Genomic DNA, 17,881 nt, shown 5'->3' with positions numbered 1-17,881 from the left:
TACAGCTGGGATTGCTGATTAGTCTGGATACCATTCAACAGGATATCTGGATATGATGTGATTCTGGACTCCTGAAGCTGATAGGTTTGGTACCTGGATGGAGAACTCTGATAGTGCTCCCTTACCTGATGGAAGAAAATTGCCAAATTGATCAAGAGATGAAATTTGAATTCAGAGTTGATACCTCTATAATGGTGCCTTGCTTGGGAGGGGGGTTGATAGCAGCTCTTGTTTTCTTTCAAACTGTCAATCGCAAGTGCAAAAGGCTCAGAAGGCAGATTATAATGAAGTCATATCTTGTTGGGCTCTTTTAGAAACTAATGACACTATTTCAATATCTCCTTTTACTCCTTTTCAAGGGATTTACTAACTGGAATAAAAGAGACTTCAATCAGTTCATCAAAGCTAATGAAAAATGGGGCCGTGATGACATTGAAAACATAGCTCGGGAAGTGGAAGGAAAGACTCCAGAAGAAGTCATTGAGTATTCTGGTAACACTGCCTTCCTATTGAGATATAACTAGACAGTTCTTTAGTCATATAGCAAGTACTTCTGACATTTCTTCATGTTTTAAAAATTGATTAAAATACATCTGAAGAGTCAGGTAACTGGCACTTTCTGTAGGTATCTCCAGACTTACTTGAAGGTCCTTTCTCCTCTCATTTGAGTAGTAAGGACTTCATGATTAAAAGCATTTCTGGCATCTAATCACAATTCTGGTAAACTGGGACGAGGATAACTCACAAGGTACTATTTGTTAATGATTTTCAGTCTTGTTCCACCTTGTACAAGTGATCAGGCCAATAATGCTGCAAAGGCTTTTTGATTAAAATTGGAGGCTTTCTACCTCAGTTTAATTACTTCCATTGCATTTTAGCCTGCTCTCCAATTATTTCAATCTTTTATGCAGCATTTTGTATTAGTCACAAGAGGTCAGGGCTCCAATAATAACAGTTCCCTAGTTTCTCACTGACCTATAGCAATGCTTTATTAGCTGGCAGTATTCTAACAAAGCCCTGACCTTGATAGCCCAGGCTAGCCCAATCTCATCAGCTATCGGAAGCTAAGCAGGGTTGGCCCTGGTTAGTATTTGGATGGGGGAATTGGTTGCAATGGCAAACCACCTCTGAACATCTCTTGCCTTGAAGATCCCACAAGAGTCTGTTTTGATGCCACTTGATAGCAGTTCTACCACCACTGCTCTAACAAAAAATAGAAGACAATTCTAAAAGTATTAACATAGCAAAAGCTGTAAATCAAATGAGCAATTTTGTGGGGGTGCCATTAAACTAACCTTGATATAATAATGAAAACACTTTACTTAAATAACATCAGTCATAATCTTTGATATTCAATTAAATAGTGTATTCATATGTATTTCAAATATCCCTATATAAATTCCATGAAAGTTACAATGATGAGACGGCTCAGTATTGCACAGGAAAATTAGCTATATGAAAATATAATTGGATTGCTTTTGGGGACTGCTTATGTGGCAGTGGGATCAGCTAACAATTACAATTGGTGTCTGTTTCTGTGTCTACTGATAAGGTTTTTCCTTAGCACAATTTATGAAAATTCAAAGCCATCTCATTGTTGGGACTTGAAAGGACTTATGTGTGTTTACTAGGAATAAGACCCATTGTGGAGAAAAATACAATGGGCTCTAGAAAGAGGCTCTGGGCAAGTGCCCCTCCCCGGCTGTCTTCCCAACCACCCAAGTGAAGGCATTAACTCTCCCCCCCCCCCATCTCAAGGGGAGCTGATCTCTGCTATCTGGGGACTAGTATTGATTCTGAGTAATCTCCAGCCCTCACCTGGAAATTGACAACAATGGTTCCCCAGGAGGAAATGGCTGGTTTGGAGAGTGAAATGTATGGTATTGTACCTGAGGTCCCATCCTTCCTCAAACCCACTTTCTCCATGCTCCACCCCTCAAATCTCCAGGAATTTGCTAAGTCACACTGCCTGCATTGGGGAGCTGGAGCAGCCAGGCCTAGTTAAGTCATACCAGTCTGGTGGCATCAAGTCACCCAGAGGCCTTGGGTGGCCAACCTCTCTTGGGATCACAACTGAACTCCAGCCAACAGATCTGTCTCCCACTGGAGAAAATTACTGCTTTGGAGGGTGGACTTTATGGCATTATATGCAGCTTAGGGCTTTCCTTTCTGACAAGAAGCAACATTGGTTGCCTAGCAACAGCCTCAGGCTAGCAGCTTCCCCAATGCCCCGATCATCATCTGTCCTGGGGTGTCACTGAGGGGAGGAGGGAGGGAGAGACAGGAGAGAGACTGCCACCATGGCCTCTGAGGAAACTCTTTGTGAGGCCGCAGTAGAGTGGCAGCCCTTTCTGAGGCCAGTTGATGAAGAGGACACACAGAAGCATCAGAAACATGTCTGTGTCTCAGAGGTAAGACTGTTTTGGCAGTTTGTTCACTGTTCCTGGGCCTGCAGTATGCAGGGAATAGGGGAGTCAGCCAATGCGAATGCAGAGGGAGTGACTGATGCATGATGGGCCAATGGTTTGAGTGCACAGGGCAGCCAATGGGAGCACTCAATTTGGCCACCATCATTAGGGAATTATCTACAATAGTAAATCCTTTTGGACACATGTTGGACACATGCACATTTTATTTATGAGATATATTGCTATTGACTTAATACTAGTTGATATTGGAATATTTGAATGCATATGAATATACTGTGTAATTGAACATCAAAGATTATGTCTGACATTATTTAAGTGAAGTGTGTTTGTTAGACACTATTTGTTTTTATGTGATTCACACTTTATCGTCTGTATGAAACTGGCCTTGGCTTAAATTTGCAAACAGTGATGCAAGGCTAACAAATTGCTTTCTTCAGCTGTATTCTGGGAGCGATGTAATGAACTCCAGGACATTGAGAAGATCATGGCTCAGATTGAAAGAGGTGAAGCTCGAATTCAGAGGAGGATTAGTATTAAAAAAGCACTTGACACAAAGGTATTTGCCACTTTGTTTACCTTTTATATAATCATGATTCACTATTATATGTTCCTTGTATTCACCCTATTTTACATATTTCTAAAATAACATCTGCATGTTTTCTGAGTGTCTAAAAGCACGGAGTTGTAAAATATGGGTAGAACTTGCTACCTTTTTTTGAAGCTGTACATTGGTAGTCTGTTCTCCAACTGGGGAGAGAAAAAAAATGTTCAGATCAATTTCATATAAATAAGTGTTCTTCAGGTTGCTGGGAGAGTATAATAATGTTACAGTGTAGCATCATGTGATATTTTACTATATAATGTCTTATGCTGCTGTTAACTGTGGTTGTGCCTAAGTAATTCTGTGGCTTAAACACTTGTTATTCCTTAGATTGGCAGATACAAAGCACCTTTCCACCAGCTGAGAATATCATATGGTACTAATAAAGGGAAAAATTATACAGAAGAGGAAGATCGCTTTTTAATCTGTATGCTTCACAAACTAGGATTTGATAAAGAAAATGTTTATGATGAGTTGAGACAATGTATCCGTAACTCTCCCCAATTCAGATTTGACTGGTTTCTTAAGTCCAGGACTGCAATGGTACGTATTCATTTATGTCTATTTTGTAGAGCATTAAAATCTTTAGGCTATGTTGTGAACATCACTTGTATTTTTGTAAGATTTACCCAAAAGGAAATTTCCAAAGGCTGACTTTAAAAGCAGCATTAACATACCAAAATCTATTTTCACCTTGAGAGTAGTATCCCACTTGGTGAAGAAATGCATTCTCATAACTGAGGGCTTTTATGTGCTATGTACAACCTGTTAACAGCACTGCATTCCCAGATATTATAGAACATTCTGTAGAAAATCATCTTTGCAGTACTAATTTTTGTCAGCGCTTCCCATACAACAGCCAGTGTGAAGCTGCATGCAAGAGCTTGTGTGTAGGTTTTAGTAGCAAACAATGAAATAATTACCTGGTGTTAAGAGCCAGCATTTATGCCAGGAACCTCATCCAAGCAGCTATGGGGCTAGAACCAGTTAACTGCTACAGCTAGAATGCTGACTACTTTGTGGTTGCAGCATCACCTGCCTCTTTCAGTTACTGAGGGACTTTTGCAGACTCTCCTACAGGTATGCATCATGTGTTTAAACTCTTGATGTTGCTTCCAGTAGTTCAATTACCTGTGCTTCATTCATTAGCAATCCAGGTAAGGCTACTATAGAATTGCAGAGGCCCTTTCCCTCCCTTTACATGCACATTTAAGGAAGCTTTGTACTGGTGTGATTGAATGGCGCCATCTTACCGGTCATTTATCAAAAGCAGTCTGTACATTTGTATGTCTGCCCACCTTGCTATTGACAGCCCACATCTTGGTTCTGGTGGCCTTGTGCCTTGCCTTTAGTATATGGATTTGCCTGCTGAAATCCTGAACATGTTGCCACCTTGGCTATATATGGAATGCCAAGGAATATAGGCTACTGGTTTGGGGTTTTTTTATACATACAAAAAGGCCTTGAGGTGTCACTAATGGGAATGAAAGACTACTTCTGCAGAGGGGGCAGAACTGGAAATATACAATTAAAATAGTATGAAATCTTGTATCCATGTTGTTGTTGTTGAATTGCCTCATCCTGGCCAATGCCAAGCTCTAGGCAATGTACAACAAAAATACACATGAAATCAATAAAACCAGTAATTTAAAACTTACTGCCTTTCCACAACTCAGGAGTTGCAGAGGAGATGCAATACTTTAATCACTTTAATTGAAAGAGAGAACATGGAACTGGAAGAAAAGGAGAAAGCAGAGAAGAAGAAGCGTGGACCAAAGCCATCTTTGGTGAGTATATCTAAAATGTGAACCTGTTGAAGTGCTTTTGTCAAACAGTTAATTAACGCAAATAACTTTGATCTGTAGTCAGTGATTTTAAAGGCCAATTCATAATTACCTCCTCCCTTGTAGTGACCACTGTTTCCAACCACTGCCTCTGGCAGATAAGATTAGAGTTTCCTTCTACCCCTCTAGACAACACATTCCAATCAGCTTTAATTACATCCAAGGCCCATTTTAAATTGCTTTAGCAATTACCATGATCTTGATTGGACTAGTGTTAGGGGTGTATGCTAGCCTTGTTTGAATTTGGCTTTAACTCTTGCCCTTCTGCATAACATTTCACAAATCCCCTTGGAACCTTCTCCTCCCCCCCCCACTGCAATGGTACTTTATGGGTGGGGAGCAAGGGCACTCCCATTTCAGTGGCTCTTTGGCCAATAAATTTTTAGCAGTAAAGCTAAACTTTTTCCCCTCCTCAGGCACAGAAACGAAAGCTGGATGGTACTCCTGATGGAAGAGGACGGAAAAAAAAATTAAAGCTGTGAATGATGACTTCTTGTAATCACTAAATTTTAAAGTAGTTCTTTAATTTTACGGGTCTTCATAAGATGTACTGTATAATTCTCAACTAATATGTCATTAAAGGACATTGGGTTCATGTGTGTACTTACTGAGCTAGGAAAATAGTACTTAATGTAGTTTCACTTTTTTAAATACAACAGCTGTGCTGAGCTTTTTTTTACCATTAACACTTGAAATAAAAATATTTCATTTATTAGTAAATGGGTGTCCATGACTCATATGTTATCCCTTTCTGTTACATTAACACCACAGTGGTCCATTATGTGAGGAATTAGCTTACTTTAAGCTTGTTGGACCCCCTTACCATGCCTAGAGTGCACTGTTTAGTTACTGTTGTCCATACACTCTTAAATCCATAGGGTCACTAAAGAAAGGAGGGGATAGGACAAGAGCTGCAGTCATGCACCTTGGATTCCATGCTGCAGACAGCACAAGTCTGAGATTCGTGTCCTTAGCATTAACATATGCACCAATGACACTTCAAATCAAAATTAGATATGCATGTATTCTACAGAGATCCTCTTCATATTCTGATTCTGTGCCTGGTATTCAGAATATATAAGGACACAAATATGATGTGGAAGAAAATACTTTTATAAAATTATTGTTTAAAAACCACATATTGGCAATGTCACAAAGTATAAGGTCACGCTTATCATACAGTATTCGTGATCAGTTAGATCAGTACAGTTCAGTGTTGCAACATTTCAGTGCTTGTGCATGACTTGAACCTGTATGTTAGAATTTTAAGAAAGTAACGAATATATTGAAAAAATATAAAACAGTGACTAGTATGTATATCTTATTGCTTACCTCTGATTCCATAAACTGCAGAAAAAACAGCTTTTCATTGGTTTATACCAGTGAGCCTTTCTAATAAAGGAGGGACACGTTTAAATTCTCTTCCCTTTCTTTGGAATCCTGACATGGATGCTTTCTTCTAACAGCTGCTATCTTAGACTAAATTAGTAGAGTTTGCTGGACTGCATGCTTGTACTCTGAGGTAAATAGTGCTGCATCCCTGATGAGGGCAGTAGTAGCAATTAGCTTTGTCTAAAACTGCAAAAATACCTCTATCAGATAGCAGTAAGTAAAAGCATTGCACTGTGTGTTCTGAACAATATTGTACACAATGCTGGGAAGGGTGCAGGCAGAGCTGCAGTTAATCCTATTAGGAAATGGAAGGTATCCTACTTATCTATGGATCTTCTTCGTGGTCTCTGTGCAGTCCCACACATGGGTCTTGCCGCAGGCAATGAATCCATTCCTCGGAGTTCCAATAGCTCGCCTATAGCGCTTTTGGCGCGCTCCCCTCCCGCCCTGGGGAGCAGGCAGCGACCGCGCATGCCTGGAGCGGGGGGGGAGCGCCCATTCCACTCAGTTTCTTCCTTTCCGCCGCCCGGACAACACCTTCCTCGCTGCGCTCTTCCTTAGCTCGTCTCTCCTCAGCTCATCTCATCTCTACTTTGACTGGTATCGTTCTCTCTTTCTCCCGTTTCGTCCTAAAAAATATACAAAAAAAAAAAAAAAAAAAAAAGAACCCCGTTTCTGCGCTTTTAACTCTCTTTTTCCATACCCGTCCCTTCCCGCCCTTCCCTCTCCCCCCCCCCCCCCACCGTCCGGGGCGTATGGAAGGGAAGGTTACCTTCAAAAAGTGTAGGCACTGTGGGGCTAAAATTCCCACCACAGACGGCCACAGCCACTGCCTTTTCTGCCTCGGGGAGGGCCATCGAGTCGACGCTTGCCCGCATTGTGCAAACTTTGGCAAGCAGGCACGCAAAAACCGCGCCGCACGACTACAGGCCTTCCTCTTAGAACGGTCTCTGCGGGCTATGCCCACCTCCGACTCGCCGCCTCCCCCACCTCGAGCGGGAGATTCGGCTGCCCCGGCTGCGCCTCAGCCTCAAAAGACGCACAAGTCCGGGAAACGTCCTTCGAAGCACGCCGAAGCCGGCCACAAGTCTTCGAAGAAACTGCGTCATCCCGAATCGGAGTCGGCGCCGAAGAAGCCTCGGCACTCGGATTCGGCGCCTAAGAAACCTCACCATTCCGAGCCGGCGCGTCATTCCGAATCAACGGACTCGGCGCCCATAAAGCCCCGCAGCACCATGTCCTCGACCGCTCAGTCGAGTTCAGCCCAACCACTCTTGCCGTCCGAGTTGTCGACCCCGGTTGATGTCATCACGGACATGCCCAGGCTTACACCTCACACCTCCACGGCTGTGGAGGTGATTCCGATTCGATCTCGATCGCCTTCAGTACATAGCGTGGTACCTTCCGAGATCCTTGAACCCGACCGTTCCACCGACCCGACGCAGACTTACTTACGCCCGTCTTTGCGACCTGACGCCTTCCACGATGTTGCACTCTCTCCGCTGTACCGTGAATCGGCAACGCAAGTTTCCTCCCATCGGATTCGAATTCGATCACGCTCTCCGCGTAGCCGCCACGACTCCGGTTCCTCCGTTTACTTTGAACAACAGGATTACTACTCGAGAAGGCGATATGAATACTCTCCTCTATCCAGATCGCCCTCACCTCGACAGGGCAGATCCCGTCACCGTTCCGGCTCCCACTCTGATTGGGACATCCATCGTAGATACCACGAGTCAGACTCCTACTTCCACCGTGATCCCGAGACTCCACGGGTCCGTTATGGCGGTTCGCCTCGGTCCCGCCACGCGCGCACAACCCGACGCGAGGATTCGCCTCAGCTCCACTTCGACCGCCCTTCTCGGCTTCGTGACCCTCGAAGTCACTTCGAGTACTCACCCAGACTCCTCAATCGCCTGCTATCATCTGATCAAGAGGCTGGCCCCTCGCATCATCACCGTGACCACCCTCGGTACCGAGACGTGGCTAAACCGCGTACTGCCTCTGCCACCGTTTCCGTGGCCCCGGATTCTAGACTTCGGTCTTCTCCCAAGACCTCGGAGGCAGCCCCCGTCTCGGAACCGATCGTTCATCCACCCTCCCCCTCCACGGGGGCCTCTTCCTCGGGAAAGGAGTCCCCAGGCTCTTCGGATTCGGAGGACCACTCTCCCTCTCTCCCACCGGACTCGGCGCAACAGCTCAGGCTCTCTCCGTCCGATGCATCCAAGGCCTATCTCAATCTTATTACTTCCATGGCGGAGGCACTGAAGATACCTCTCCAGGCAGACTCCCCCAAAGTGTCGGACATGGTACATGACCTGGTTCAATCAGACTTCCCTTCAGGGTCCTTGCTTCCTATGCTACCGGTGCACCTGGAGGGTCTTCAGGAGACTTGGGACAAACCTGCATCAGTACCTCCCACTTCTAAAAGGCTGGACTCCCTCTATCGAGTCCATGCCCCTGACGCCAAATTCCTTGCATCACATCCGGCTCCGAACTCTATAATTGTTCATTCTGCCATGAAGGCCAAGTCCTCCAGGCATCCCGCACCGCCGGATCGTGAGGGAAGGAAATTAGACACCTTGGCAAGGAAAATCTTCACACTTGCTTCCACCAACTCGAAGCTTAACAATTACCTGGCTTATTTTGCTGCTTATACTTTTAATCTAGCGAACCAGTTCACACCACTGATACCATCGCTTCCCGATTCCTCTCAGGGAACAGCATCAGCCCTGGTTTCCGAACTCTCCAGGGTCTCCAAACAACAAATTAATTCGATTCGACATGCGGTCTCCTGTTCATCCCGTGTCTTTGCCTCTGCGGTTGCCCTGCGTCGTCATGCTTGGCTGAGATCCACTAATCTTCAACCCGACATCAAGCAGAAGATAGAGGATCTTCCGTTTGATGGCCTTGGCCTCTTTCATGCCTCCACCGATGAGGTCTTGTCCTCTGTTGACGACGGCCGTAAAAGGGCCAAGCGCCTAGGAGTCGCCCAACCTGCTTCGCAACCCTTCGGCCGCAAACAATCTTGGAAACCATCTTTCCAAAGACGCCAGCGTTCTCCTAAACAGTCTGAATACTGGAAAAGAAGACCTGCTCAACAGAAGCCTTCTTTTCAGCAAAGGCAACGCCCTCAGCAGTCCAAAAAATCATCCCCCCCTACCAAGCAGTCTCTTTGACTTCCCCATACAGTCACCTTACCCCACGCGTCTTTCCCCATTCTACGGGACTTGGACTTCAATCACGACCGACTCCTGGGTACTCACCATCGTACGTCTGGGGTACGCAATAGAGTTCGCTTCGCTGCCTCGCCACCACTATTTCGTTGCTACCCCTCCATCCCATCACCTCCATCACGAGATTCTGGACCTGCTCCAGAAAAAAGCCATAGAACCGGTTCCCCCCCAACACCGGGGAACGGGACTCTACTCAAGGTACTTCCTGGTCCCCAAGAGGGATGGAGGCAAGCGTCCCATTCTGGATCTTCGGAAGCTAAACAAATTTATCCTGTACAAAAAATTCAGAATGATCTCGTTGCAGTCCATCTTGCCCTTGATTCCGAAGGATTCATGGATGGCTTCCCTAGATCTTCAGGACGCTTATTTCCATGTGACTATTCGACCTCAGCATCGCAGATACCTCCGGTTTGCGATGGGCCAACATCATTATCAGTACATCTCCCTACCATTCGGCCTCTCCACCGCACCCAGGGTATTTACCAAGTGCATGGCGGTGGTGGCAGCTGCTCTTCGACTACGAAACATCACGGTCTTCCCGTACATCGACGATTGGCTCCTCATTGCACCGACCCCAGACCAGCTCGAGTCCAATCTCCACGAAGCCCTTCTCCTGCTGGAGTCTCTAGGCCTGCGGGTGAATGTTACAAAATCGCACTTCACCCCCACTCAACAGCTCTGCTTCATAGGGGCCCATCTTCGCACCTCTATCCACCGTGCCTTCCTCCCAGAGGACCGTGCTATGACTATCATCACCCTTGCCAGGATGGTCCAGCTACATCCCATCCAACCGGCCCTAACTATTCAGCGTCTTTTAGGTCTGATGGCCGCTACTACAGCAGTCCTCCTCTTCGCCAGGCTACGAATGAGACCACTTCAGCTCTGGTTCGTACGTGCCTACCGGCCTCACGTGCAACCTCAGAGCACCCTGCTCACCGTCCCCAGGAGAGTCCTTCCTTCTCTCACTTGGTGGACCAGCCTCGACAACCTCCTCGAAGGCATGCCGTTCCTACCAACTACTCCAACGGCTATCGTGACAACAGACGCCTCCATGTGGGGATGGGGAGCCCACTTGGAAGGCAAGACTGTCAGAGGTCTCTGGACCCCTCAGGAGAGGACCCTGCACATAAACTGCTTAGAACTGATTGCAGTACACAGAGCTCTTCAATCCTTCCTTCCTCTCATTGCGGGTCGCCACATCCAGATTTCCACGGACAACATGGCGACAGTATTTTATGTAAACAAGCAGGGAGGCACCAGATCCCCTCGACTATGTCGCATAGCCACTCTGCTCTGGGAATGGTGTATCAAACACAGCATCCACATGACCGCCATCCACCTCCCAGGTGTACAGAATGTATTGGCCGACTCCCTAAGCAGGATACGTATAGACGACCACGAATGGTCCATCAATCTGACCTACCTTCGTCGGATTTTCAGGTGCTTCGGGACCCCCAGGGTGGACGTCTTTGCCTCCAGGGACAATGCCAAATGTCACCGCTTCTACTGCAGGAAGGGCGACGATGCCTTCCTACATCTCTGGAGAGGTCCCCTCCACTACATTTTTCCGCCAACCCCCCTACTGACACGCGTGTTGACGAAGGTCGCACGGGATGGCACGGACTGCATCCTTATCGCACCGTGGTGGCCACGGCAACCATGGTTCACCAAACTTCTGCAAATGTCACAACACACTTACCGCCGCCTCCCGATCGTGGGAGACCTTCTCTCGCAGGCGAACGGCCAGGTACTTCATCACAACCCTCGGGTTCTGGCCCTCACCGCTTGGAGGATACACTCACCTGCCTCTCCACAGAAGTGACCAATATTCTTCTCAACGCAAGGAAGCCTTCCACTAGACTCTCGTACCAACGCAAATGGAAGCGCTTTTGTTCCTTCGTTGCACCCTATCATTGGACTCCTGAGGTAACACCTCTGAACCTGATTTTAGATTATCTCCTATCTCTGCAGAAATCAGGCTTGTGCTACTCTTCACTTAAAGTACACTTGTCTGCCATCTCGGCATTCCATGACACTATCGACGGCAGGACAGTGTTCTCTCACCCCTTATCTAAATCCTTCCTCAAAGGAATGCTGCACCTACATCCACCGGTTAAACCATTCGTCCCAACGTGGAGTTTATCCCTTGTTCTTTCCTGTCTAATGAAGGCGCCCTTTGAACCCATGGCGACAATACAGCTCAATCTTCTCTCTTGGAAGACAGCATTGCTAATAGCCCTCACCTCGGGTAAGCGGGCAAGTGACTTATGTGCCTTCAGACATGACCCTCCCTACACCATCTTTCATAGGGACAAGGTTGTCTTAAGACCGGATCCTACGTTCCTCCCCAAAGTTGTCTCCAAGTTTCATCTGTCTACCTCCACCGCGTTACCAACGTTTTTCCCTAACCCGTCGGACCAGGGACAGCGATCCCTGCATTCTCTGGATGTCAGAAGGGCGCTAGCCTTCTATCTGCATCGCACACAACCTTTCCGTAAGGACCCTAACCTGTTTGTGGCCTACGGTAAACCACGTAAAGGACACAAAATTTCTACCCAAAGACTATCCAAATGGGTAGTTAGTGCCATCAGGTTGTGTTACGAACTGGCTAAACAGCCTCTTCCCGAAGGCCTCAAGGCCCACTCTACTAGAGCGGTCTCCACGTCTTCGGCTTTTCTACAGGGCGTCTCCTTAGAGGACATCTGTGCAGCTGCATCGTGGTCCTCTCCTTCCACGTTCGTCTCCCATTACGCTTTGGACGTTCGTGCGAGACGAGACGCCTCTTTCGGCCAAGCAGTTCTCCGATCCATCTTCCACTGAAGTATGGTGAGTGTTTTCGCTTCTGCCTCTATGTCTTGGAACATGATCTGTTTTCTTATGTGACTAACTTTCTTCTTTTACCAGCACCCTCCTCCAGGTTACTCAGCTGGCTAGTCACCCATGTGTGGGACTGCACAGAGACCACGAAGAAGATAAACAGGTTGCTTACCTGTAACTGATGATCTTCGAGTGGTCATCTGTGCAGTCACACACGCCCACCCAGCCTTCCCCGCTGCTGGCTTCCTGTGATTGTTATTTAACTCTGTACTGTGTTAGGTCAGCGGCGGCTGGAAGAAACTGAGTGGAATGGGCGCTCCCCCCCCGCTCCAGGCATGCGCGGTCGCTGCCTGCTCCCCAGGGCGGGAGGGGAGCGCGCCAAAAGCGCTATAGGCGAGCTATTGGAACTCCGAGGAATGGATTCATTGCCTGCGGCAAGACCCATGTGTGTGACTGCACAGATGACCACTCGAAGATCATCAGTTACAGGTAAGCAACCTGTTTTTATTGCCATCCAATGAGAGTTCATGTCTACCTTCTCTAAGAAAGTACTGTTTGAATGATCACAAGTTTAACCTACGTTTACACAAACTGTTCTCTGTACAACTACAATGGGAACATGTCATATGGAAGGTTAGCAGCAGGTATGTATATTTTAAAATATATAATTTTTATCAGTAAATGGTTGCTAAGGGATCAAAATGCACCTTTCCACAAAACCATTTGGAAAAAGTCTGGAGTTCTGCTAGCAGAGACATTATTATAGTGGCAATCTACTCAAACTCTGGACAAGCCGTGTTAGTATCTAGCTAGTGATATAGCAGGAAAGTGATTGTAAATAGGAGAAGTTTTTCTTTGGAGGCTTCTATACCACAAATGAGGGTAGCTGCCACAGTAAAATGATTATGGTTTTAACTTTGATGACCTGACTAGTAAAAAGGTAAGGTATTATCTCCATCTGACTGAATAGTAATCTGTTACAAATGAAGTATGAACACTGATATACGTTAGAACAGACTGGGAAAGGACAGAATGCCTCAACTGGTGAAAAAAAATTCACAAAGGCTACTAAACTAAGACAATTAGAATAAATCTGTACCTGCAGCAGAATAAAGCAGCATCAGCACTCTGTATTGACTGGCTATGGCTATGGCTCAGATTTCATCTTGTGTCCACCTGAGTATGAGACTTTTTGACTAGTGTTAAACAACTTTCAGAAGTAGGAGTGCTTCTGTGTGTAGATATCCATCTATGAAGGGATTTTCTGGTGTGGTTAGGAAAGACCCAAATTATTTGCATAAGTAGACAAGTGCCCCTACAGGTCAGTTTTCTTAGGCCACTAAAGTAATAGCTGAGGGATTCTTTTTTATAGAGCTTGTTGCAAAGCATTTGGGGGCCAGCTGGGTAATACTTATATATTCCTTCATTGTTGTGCCTGAATTTGATGGCGTAAAATCTGCTGATTGCCTAGTTGAATGAGAACCATTTTTATAAAATGAATGTTCAATTAATATGAAAAAAGTTGCAGAAAATTAATATCTTGTTATTCATGATACATTTGTCAAGCTCCTTTAGAAGTAATAGTAACTGAGCACTTTACTAACAGCAAACAAAAAAGAAGGGCAATCCAACAACTTGAGGTGATCATGAAGAGCACAATACAATATTAAGTACTCACCTTGTACCAAGGTATATTTATTATACCTATGGTTAAAAGCCACCAGAGAAACACTTTTTAAATAGGCTTAGCATTTTTCCAGTGCAGCGTTTTCATCAATATAGACAGTACACAGATACTTTAGTCCTACCCTATGTGGTTAAAATCTGACTTCCCCATCTTTCAATATACAAAAGAGTAGAATTCTGGATACTATGCATGGTAAACGATTAGGAAATAATATCCCTTTGAACAGCACCAGGCTTTCACAATGATAGATAAGGCACATTTAAAGCTGCTTGTAGATGATTTCTTGAGCACCATTTGGAAGGGGAGGGGAAACTAGGTCTAGAGAACACTTTATTCCAGGCATTTGTGTTCCTGTGCTCCTGGAAAAAAGATAAGTTATAAATAAGTCATTCACACTTAATATACACTTCATGTTTGCTACATGTTTCGTAAGCTGGAATCACACGCAACCTAGCATCAAAACCACAACAGCCAGTTCCAAGTCTGCAAAGGCAACACCCAAATTCTTGTTTCTGTGATGAAATGCTGTGCCTTCAAAGGATAACCTCACCTTTGCAATGCAATTAAACTTCAGAGCCGTTGCTGTGCTGTGTGGTCACAGTTTCATTGCTGCTAGAATAGTTGACTGATGAATCTGCTTTCCCAGCAGTAGAACGTCCCTTTCGCTTCAGAAGGAAGACAATAATCAAAACAGTGCAGATCAGAAGCAGCAGCCCAGCTGCACCTCCAACAATTGGTATTAGCTTGTCTTCTACATCATTGCCTGTAATTTCCAAGACAGGCTTTTCATAAGCTTTATCTGCTGGGGACAGACCTTTCTGCTTGATAATAATTTTGCTGGACCGATCAAGAGCTATGTGCTGAATATTGGTCCCTCTGTTCTTATCTGCCCCAATATCTTCTGCAAGAGCAGGGCTATTGGAGGCTCTCCGCATGCGCTTTAGATGTGTAGCACCAGGAATTCCATTAGCTGAAGACAGAGCATGATGGTACTCAACACTTCTTTTTCCTAGGCCTTTGTGGGCATTCTCACGTGACCGAACCATGTAAATAGTATGGATGTACCACTCTCGGCCTGCTGTTACCTGTTAGATTTTAAAACATGAAAAATGTAAGCACCTTGGGGGGAAAAGGTTATTTCAGATCTCTTTGTGAGCTTAAAGATAGCAGATATAACTGTTATTTTCCCTGGATGTATATTTCTTGAAAAGCAGTAAGACAATAAATAGACCAGTTTCTTTGTCAGAATGAGTCCCCCAATCAACAAGGATTAAAAAATTATGTATGTCAAAACATTTACTGCATGTATCCGGTGGTGGAAGTGCAGTGAGGCTAAAGACCTTACCACCCCATCCAGGCATATAACATTTGGAATAAATATGGAATAAAAATGGCCACAATCGGTATTGGTTACAGCTGTAAGTAGCATTGACACAGCATGGGTCTTCAGATCCAGCATCAACTGACCCTCCTGCCAGTTGATGCATCCCTGTTGCCCTCCAGCCAGCTGGCTGGGCGGCGGGTGGGGGGGACATTGGCTTCTGAGGTAAGGGGAATGACCAGCTTCTCACTGACCCCTCCCCCAGTGCAGTGCCGCAAATGGGGCTCTGAGATCATTAATGACCCCACTTATAAAGCAAAAACAAAGAATGTCACAATTTGTATTCTAAGATATGTTCAAAGAGAAAGATTGTAATCCATCTCCACAAAATCAGTTGGACTCAAATGTCTATATACATTAATTTTAGAGAGTTTGTTGCAATTAGTATTTGCTGTATGGTAACCAATATTTTGCAATTAGAAAAAACTAAGGTTAGAAAGCAAGCACAAATCCCTGGATTATTATTAAATACTGCAACAGTATCCTCATAAAACAGTTTTCATTTTATTTTTATATTCTGATAATTTATTTGTTCCCCACAGTATTTGCTACACACTTCTAGCACACAGTTTTTTAGCTTCCAGCTCACATATTTTTGTCTTCTCAGGAAGGATGGCCCCAGAACAAACTTAATTTATGCAGTAACTCACAACTTTAATGCCAGTAGCTTACAATTTTTGCTCATAAGAGCCCACAGCTTAGAGGAAGCATTGCCTGTGAGGTAGGTGGAACTGAGAGAGCTCTGACAGAAACTGCTTTTGAGCAGAACAGCTCTGTGCGATAGTGGGGTGCATGTGAATAGTGGGGAATCCTTATTCTCCCAGATAAGAGTCTGTGCAGTTAACCACTACACCAAACTACCTCTCAAGAGAGGATTGAAGGTGGTTTGTTACTCATTAAAGAAGTTTGAGAACTCCATTCTTGACTGTTACCAAAAATTTACCTGGAATAGTGGAGTTGACAGTAAGCTGAACCCATCAGACCCAGGCTGTTTCACCAAGGGATAACCATCTACATGGTTGACTGCTAATTTAGCATGGAAGGCCATATTGCCAAAAACTTTGGCTTGGGTATCTGGTTGAGCTTTATCCTAGAGAACAGTAATGAAACATTGATAGACCATTAGTCTCATTATTTCCAATCTGTCTTGCTGTATAAGTTCTCTATTGTGTTCTAGCTTACTTACCAGAATCTTGAATCTGTACAACAAGGAAGGAGAGTCAGCTAGGCAGCCATACTCTGTGTTATCTGGATTATACTTGGGGACATACCCATCAGCTCCAGTACACAGAAATACCTTCTCAATGGTACACATGAAAGAGTCTCCTAAATTCTGAACAGGATCGACCATGACCCGACCATAGATTTCAGAGCCTAAAGGTAAGAAAACAAATTAAGGATTACTACATTTTAGATATCAAAGTAAGGATATTTTTGTTTTTTCAAAACACAATACTGGAATATTTTGAGAATACTGGAATTCATCCACTCCACCTTTCCTGTGTCTGTGGGAAGGATTGTTAATATCCTACAAGCACATAGTGTGATCACTGAAGTGGTACAGAATTTAGCGTTTTCAGGATCAGAAGCTAGAGTAAAATCAATAGAAGTCTTATCCTAGTGGGTATGGCTTCAATGGCTTCTGAACGATGCAAAATAAACTATGCAAAACAGAGCAAATGAAATAAATGTGCTTATGTTTTAAATAATAAATCTTTGTGTAAAATGCTAGTGTTTTTTTCAGCATGGGTATTTTGAAAGCAGAGAACATCCTTCAAAGTATGGATTTTGTTAGCTGAAATCTAGTCACTCCGACATATCATCTGTCCTTACTACCTAGTAGTTCAATATTCTTGTTCCCTCATAATTGCAGTTAAAAACTGTTCCATGCAATTATATTCTTCCTCAATAGGAGGCAGTGCATATCCAACTACATATGCTATGGGACACCTATACTAATTAAAATCTGTTTTTTATTTTCCTGATGACACCTTGGATAGGAGAATATTTATGACTGTGAATTGTGCTTTTTACTGCGACATTTTAAACTACTGGGAGTTCAGGAATGGGAGCAGGATAATATAAAAATTGCAAGGCTACTGCTGGCATGGAAATTCAATCCAGACCTAGTTTTTAATCTTCTGTAATTATATAATTACTACTTTTTCACCACTATGCTTTAGTCAAAAAGCATTTCATGTCAGTTTCTATAATACAAACACAATAAAGTTATTTTTACCTTCAGTGAAGGCAACATCAGTTCCTTCCCCAAACCCCATAGAGCCATCAGAGAGCCAGAGGTCCTTCTTGGACAACAGGAACATTTGGGTGTTGAGACTGAATTCAGCTGCTACTGGATCACTGACCTGAAGAGAGGGATAAATTGAGGGAATCACTTTCTTCTTGTAAAAATCCAACTATAGTTTTAACCATTTCGTTGCATTTGAGTAGCACCTGTTCAGTGCAGACACCCAACCTGTGTGCCTTTTAATCC

The 17,881-nt window shown here is 44.5% G+C and overlaps 2 protein-coding genes across 2 annotated transcripts in view; one reads left to right on the top strand and one right to left on the bottom strand.

The window, feature by feature from the left end:
* The window catches only part of SMARCA5 (SWI/SNF related, matrix associated, actin dependent regulator of chromatin, subfamily a, member 5), a 35,538-nt gene extending 29,944 nt beyond the window's left edge, over positions 1-5,594 (top strand). Inside the window, exons 20-24 of the mRNA XM_060246707.1 lie at positions 360-492; positions 2,867-2,985; positions 3,361-3,573; positions 4,707-4,817; positions 5,291-5,594. Coding sequence (XP_060102690.1) covers positions 360-492; positions 2,867-2,985; positions 3,361-3,573; positions 4,707-4,817; positions 5,291-5,356 — 642 coding nt within the window. The 3' untranslated portion in view covers positions 5,357-5,594. The remainder of the gene's footprint in view (positions 1-359; positions 493-2,866; positions 2,986-3,360; positions 3,574-4,706; positions 4,818-5,290) is intronic.
* A 377-nt stretch (positions 5,595-5,971) lies between these two features.
* Positions 5,972-17,881, bottom strand: part of FREM3 (FRAS1 related extracellular matrix 3) — a 142,317-nt gene continuing 130,407 nt past the window's right edge. Inside the window, exons 21-25 of the mRNA XM_060246706.1 lie at positions 17,627-17,753; positions 16,574-16,761; positions 16,331-16,477; positions 12,818-15,091; positions 5,972-6,591 (exon numbers count right to left, since the gene is read on the bottom strand). Coding sequence (XP_060102689.1) covers positions 14,570-15,091; positions 16,331-16,477; positions 16,574-16,761; positions 17,627-17,753 — 984 coding nt within the window. The 3' untranslated portion in view covers positions 5,972-6,591; positions 12,818-14,569. The remainder of the gene's footprint in view (positions 6,592-12,817; positions 15,092-16,330; positions 16,478-16,573; positions 16,762-17,626; positions 17,754-17,881) is intronic.

The sequence above is a fragment of the Heteronotia binoei genome, chromosome 9 (assembly GCF_032191835.1).
Source record: "Heteronotia binoei isolate CCM8104 ecotype False Entrance Well chromosome 9, APGP_CSIRO_Hbin_v1, whole genome shotgun sequence".
Lineage (NCBI taxonomy): Eukaryota > Metazoa > Chordata > Lepidosauria > Squamata > Gekkonidae > Heteronotia > Heteronotia binoei.
Note: the sequence above shows the minus strand (reverse complement) of the source record. Positions and strands in the feature narration are given on the sequence as shown.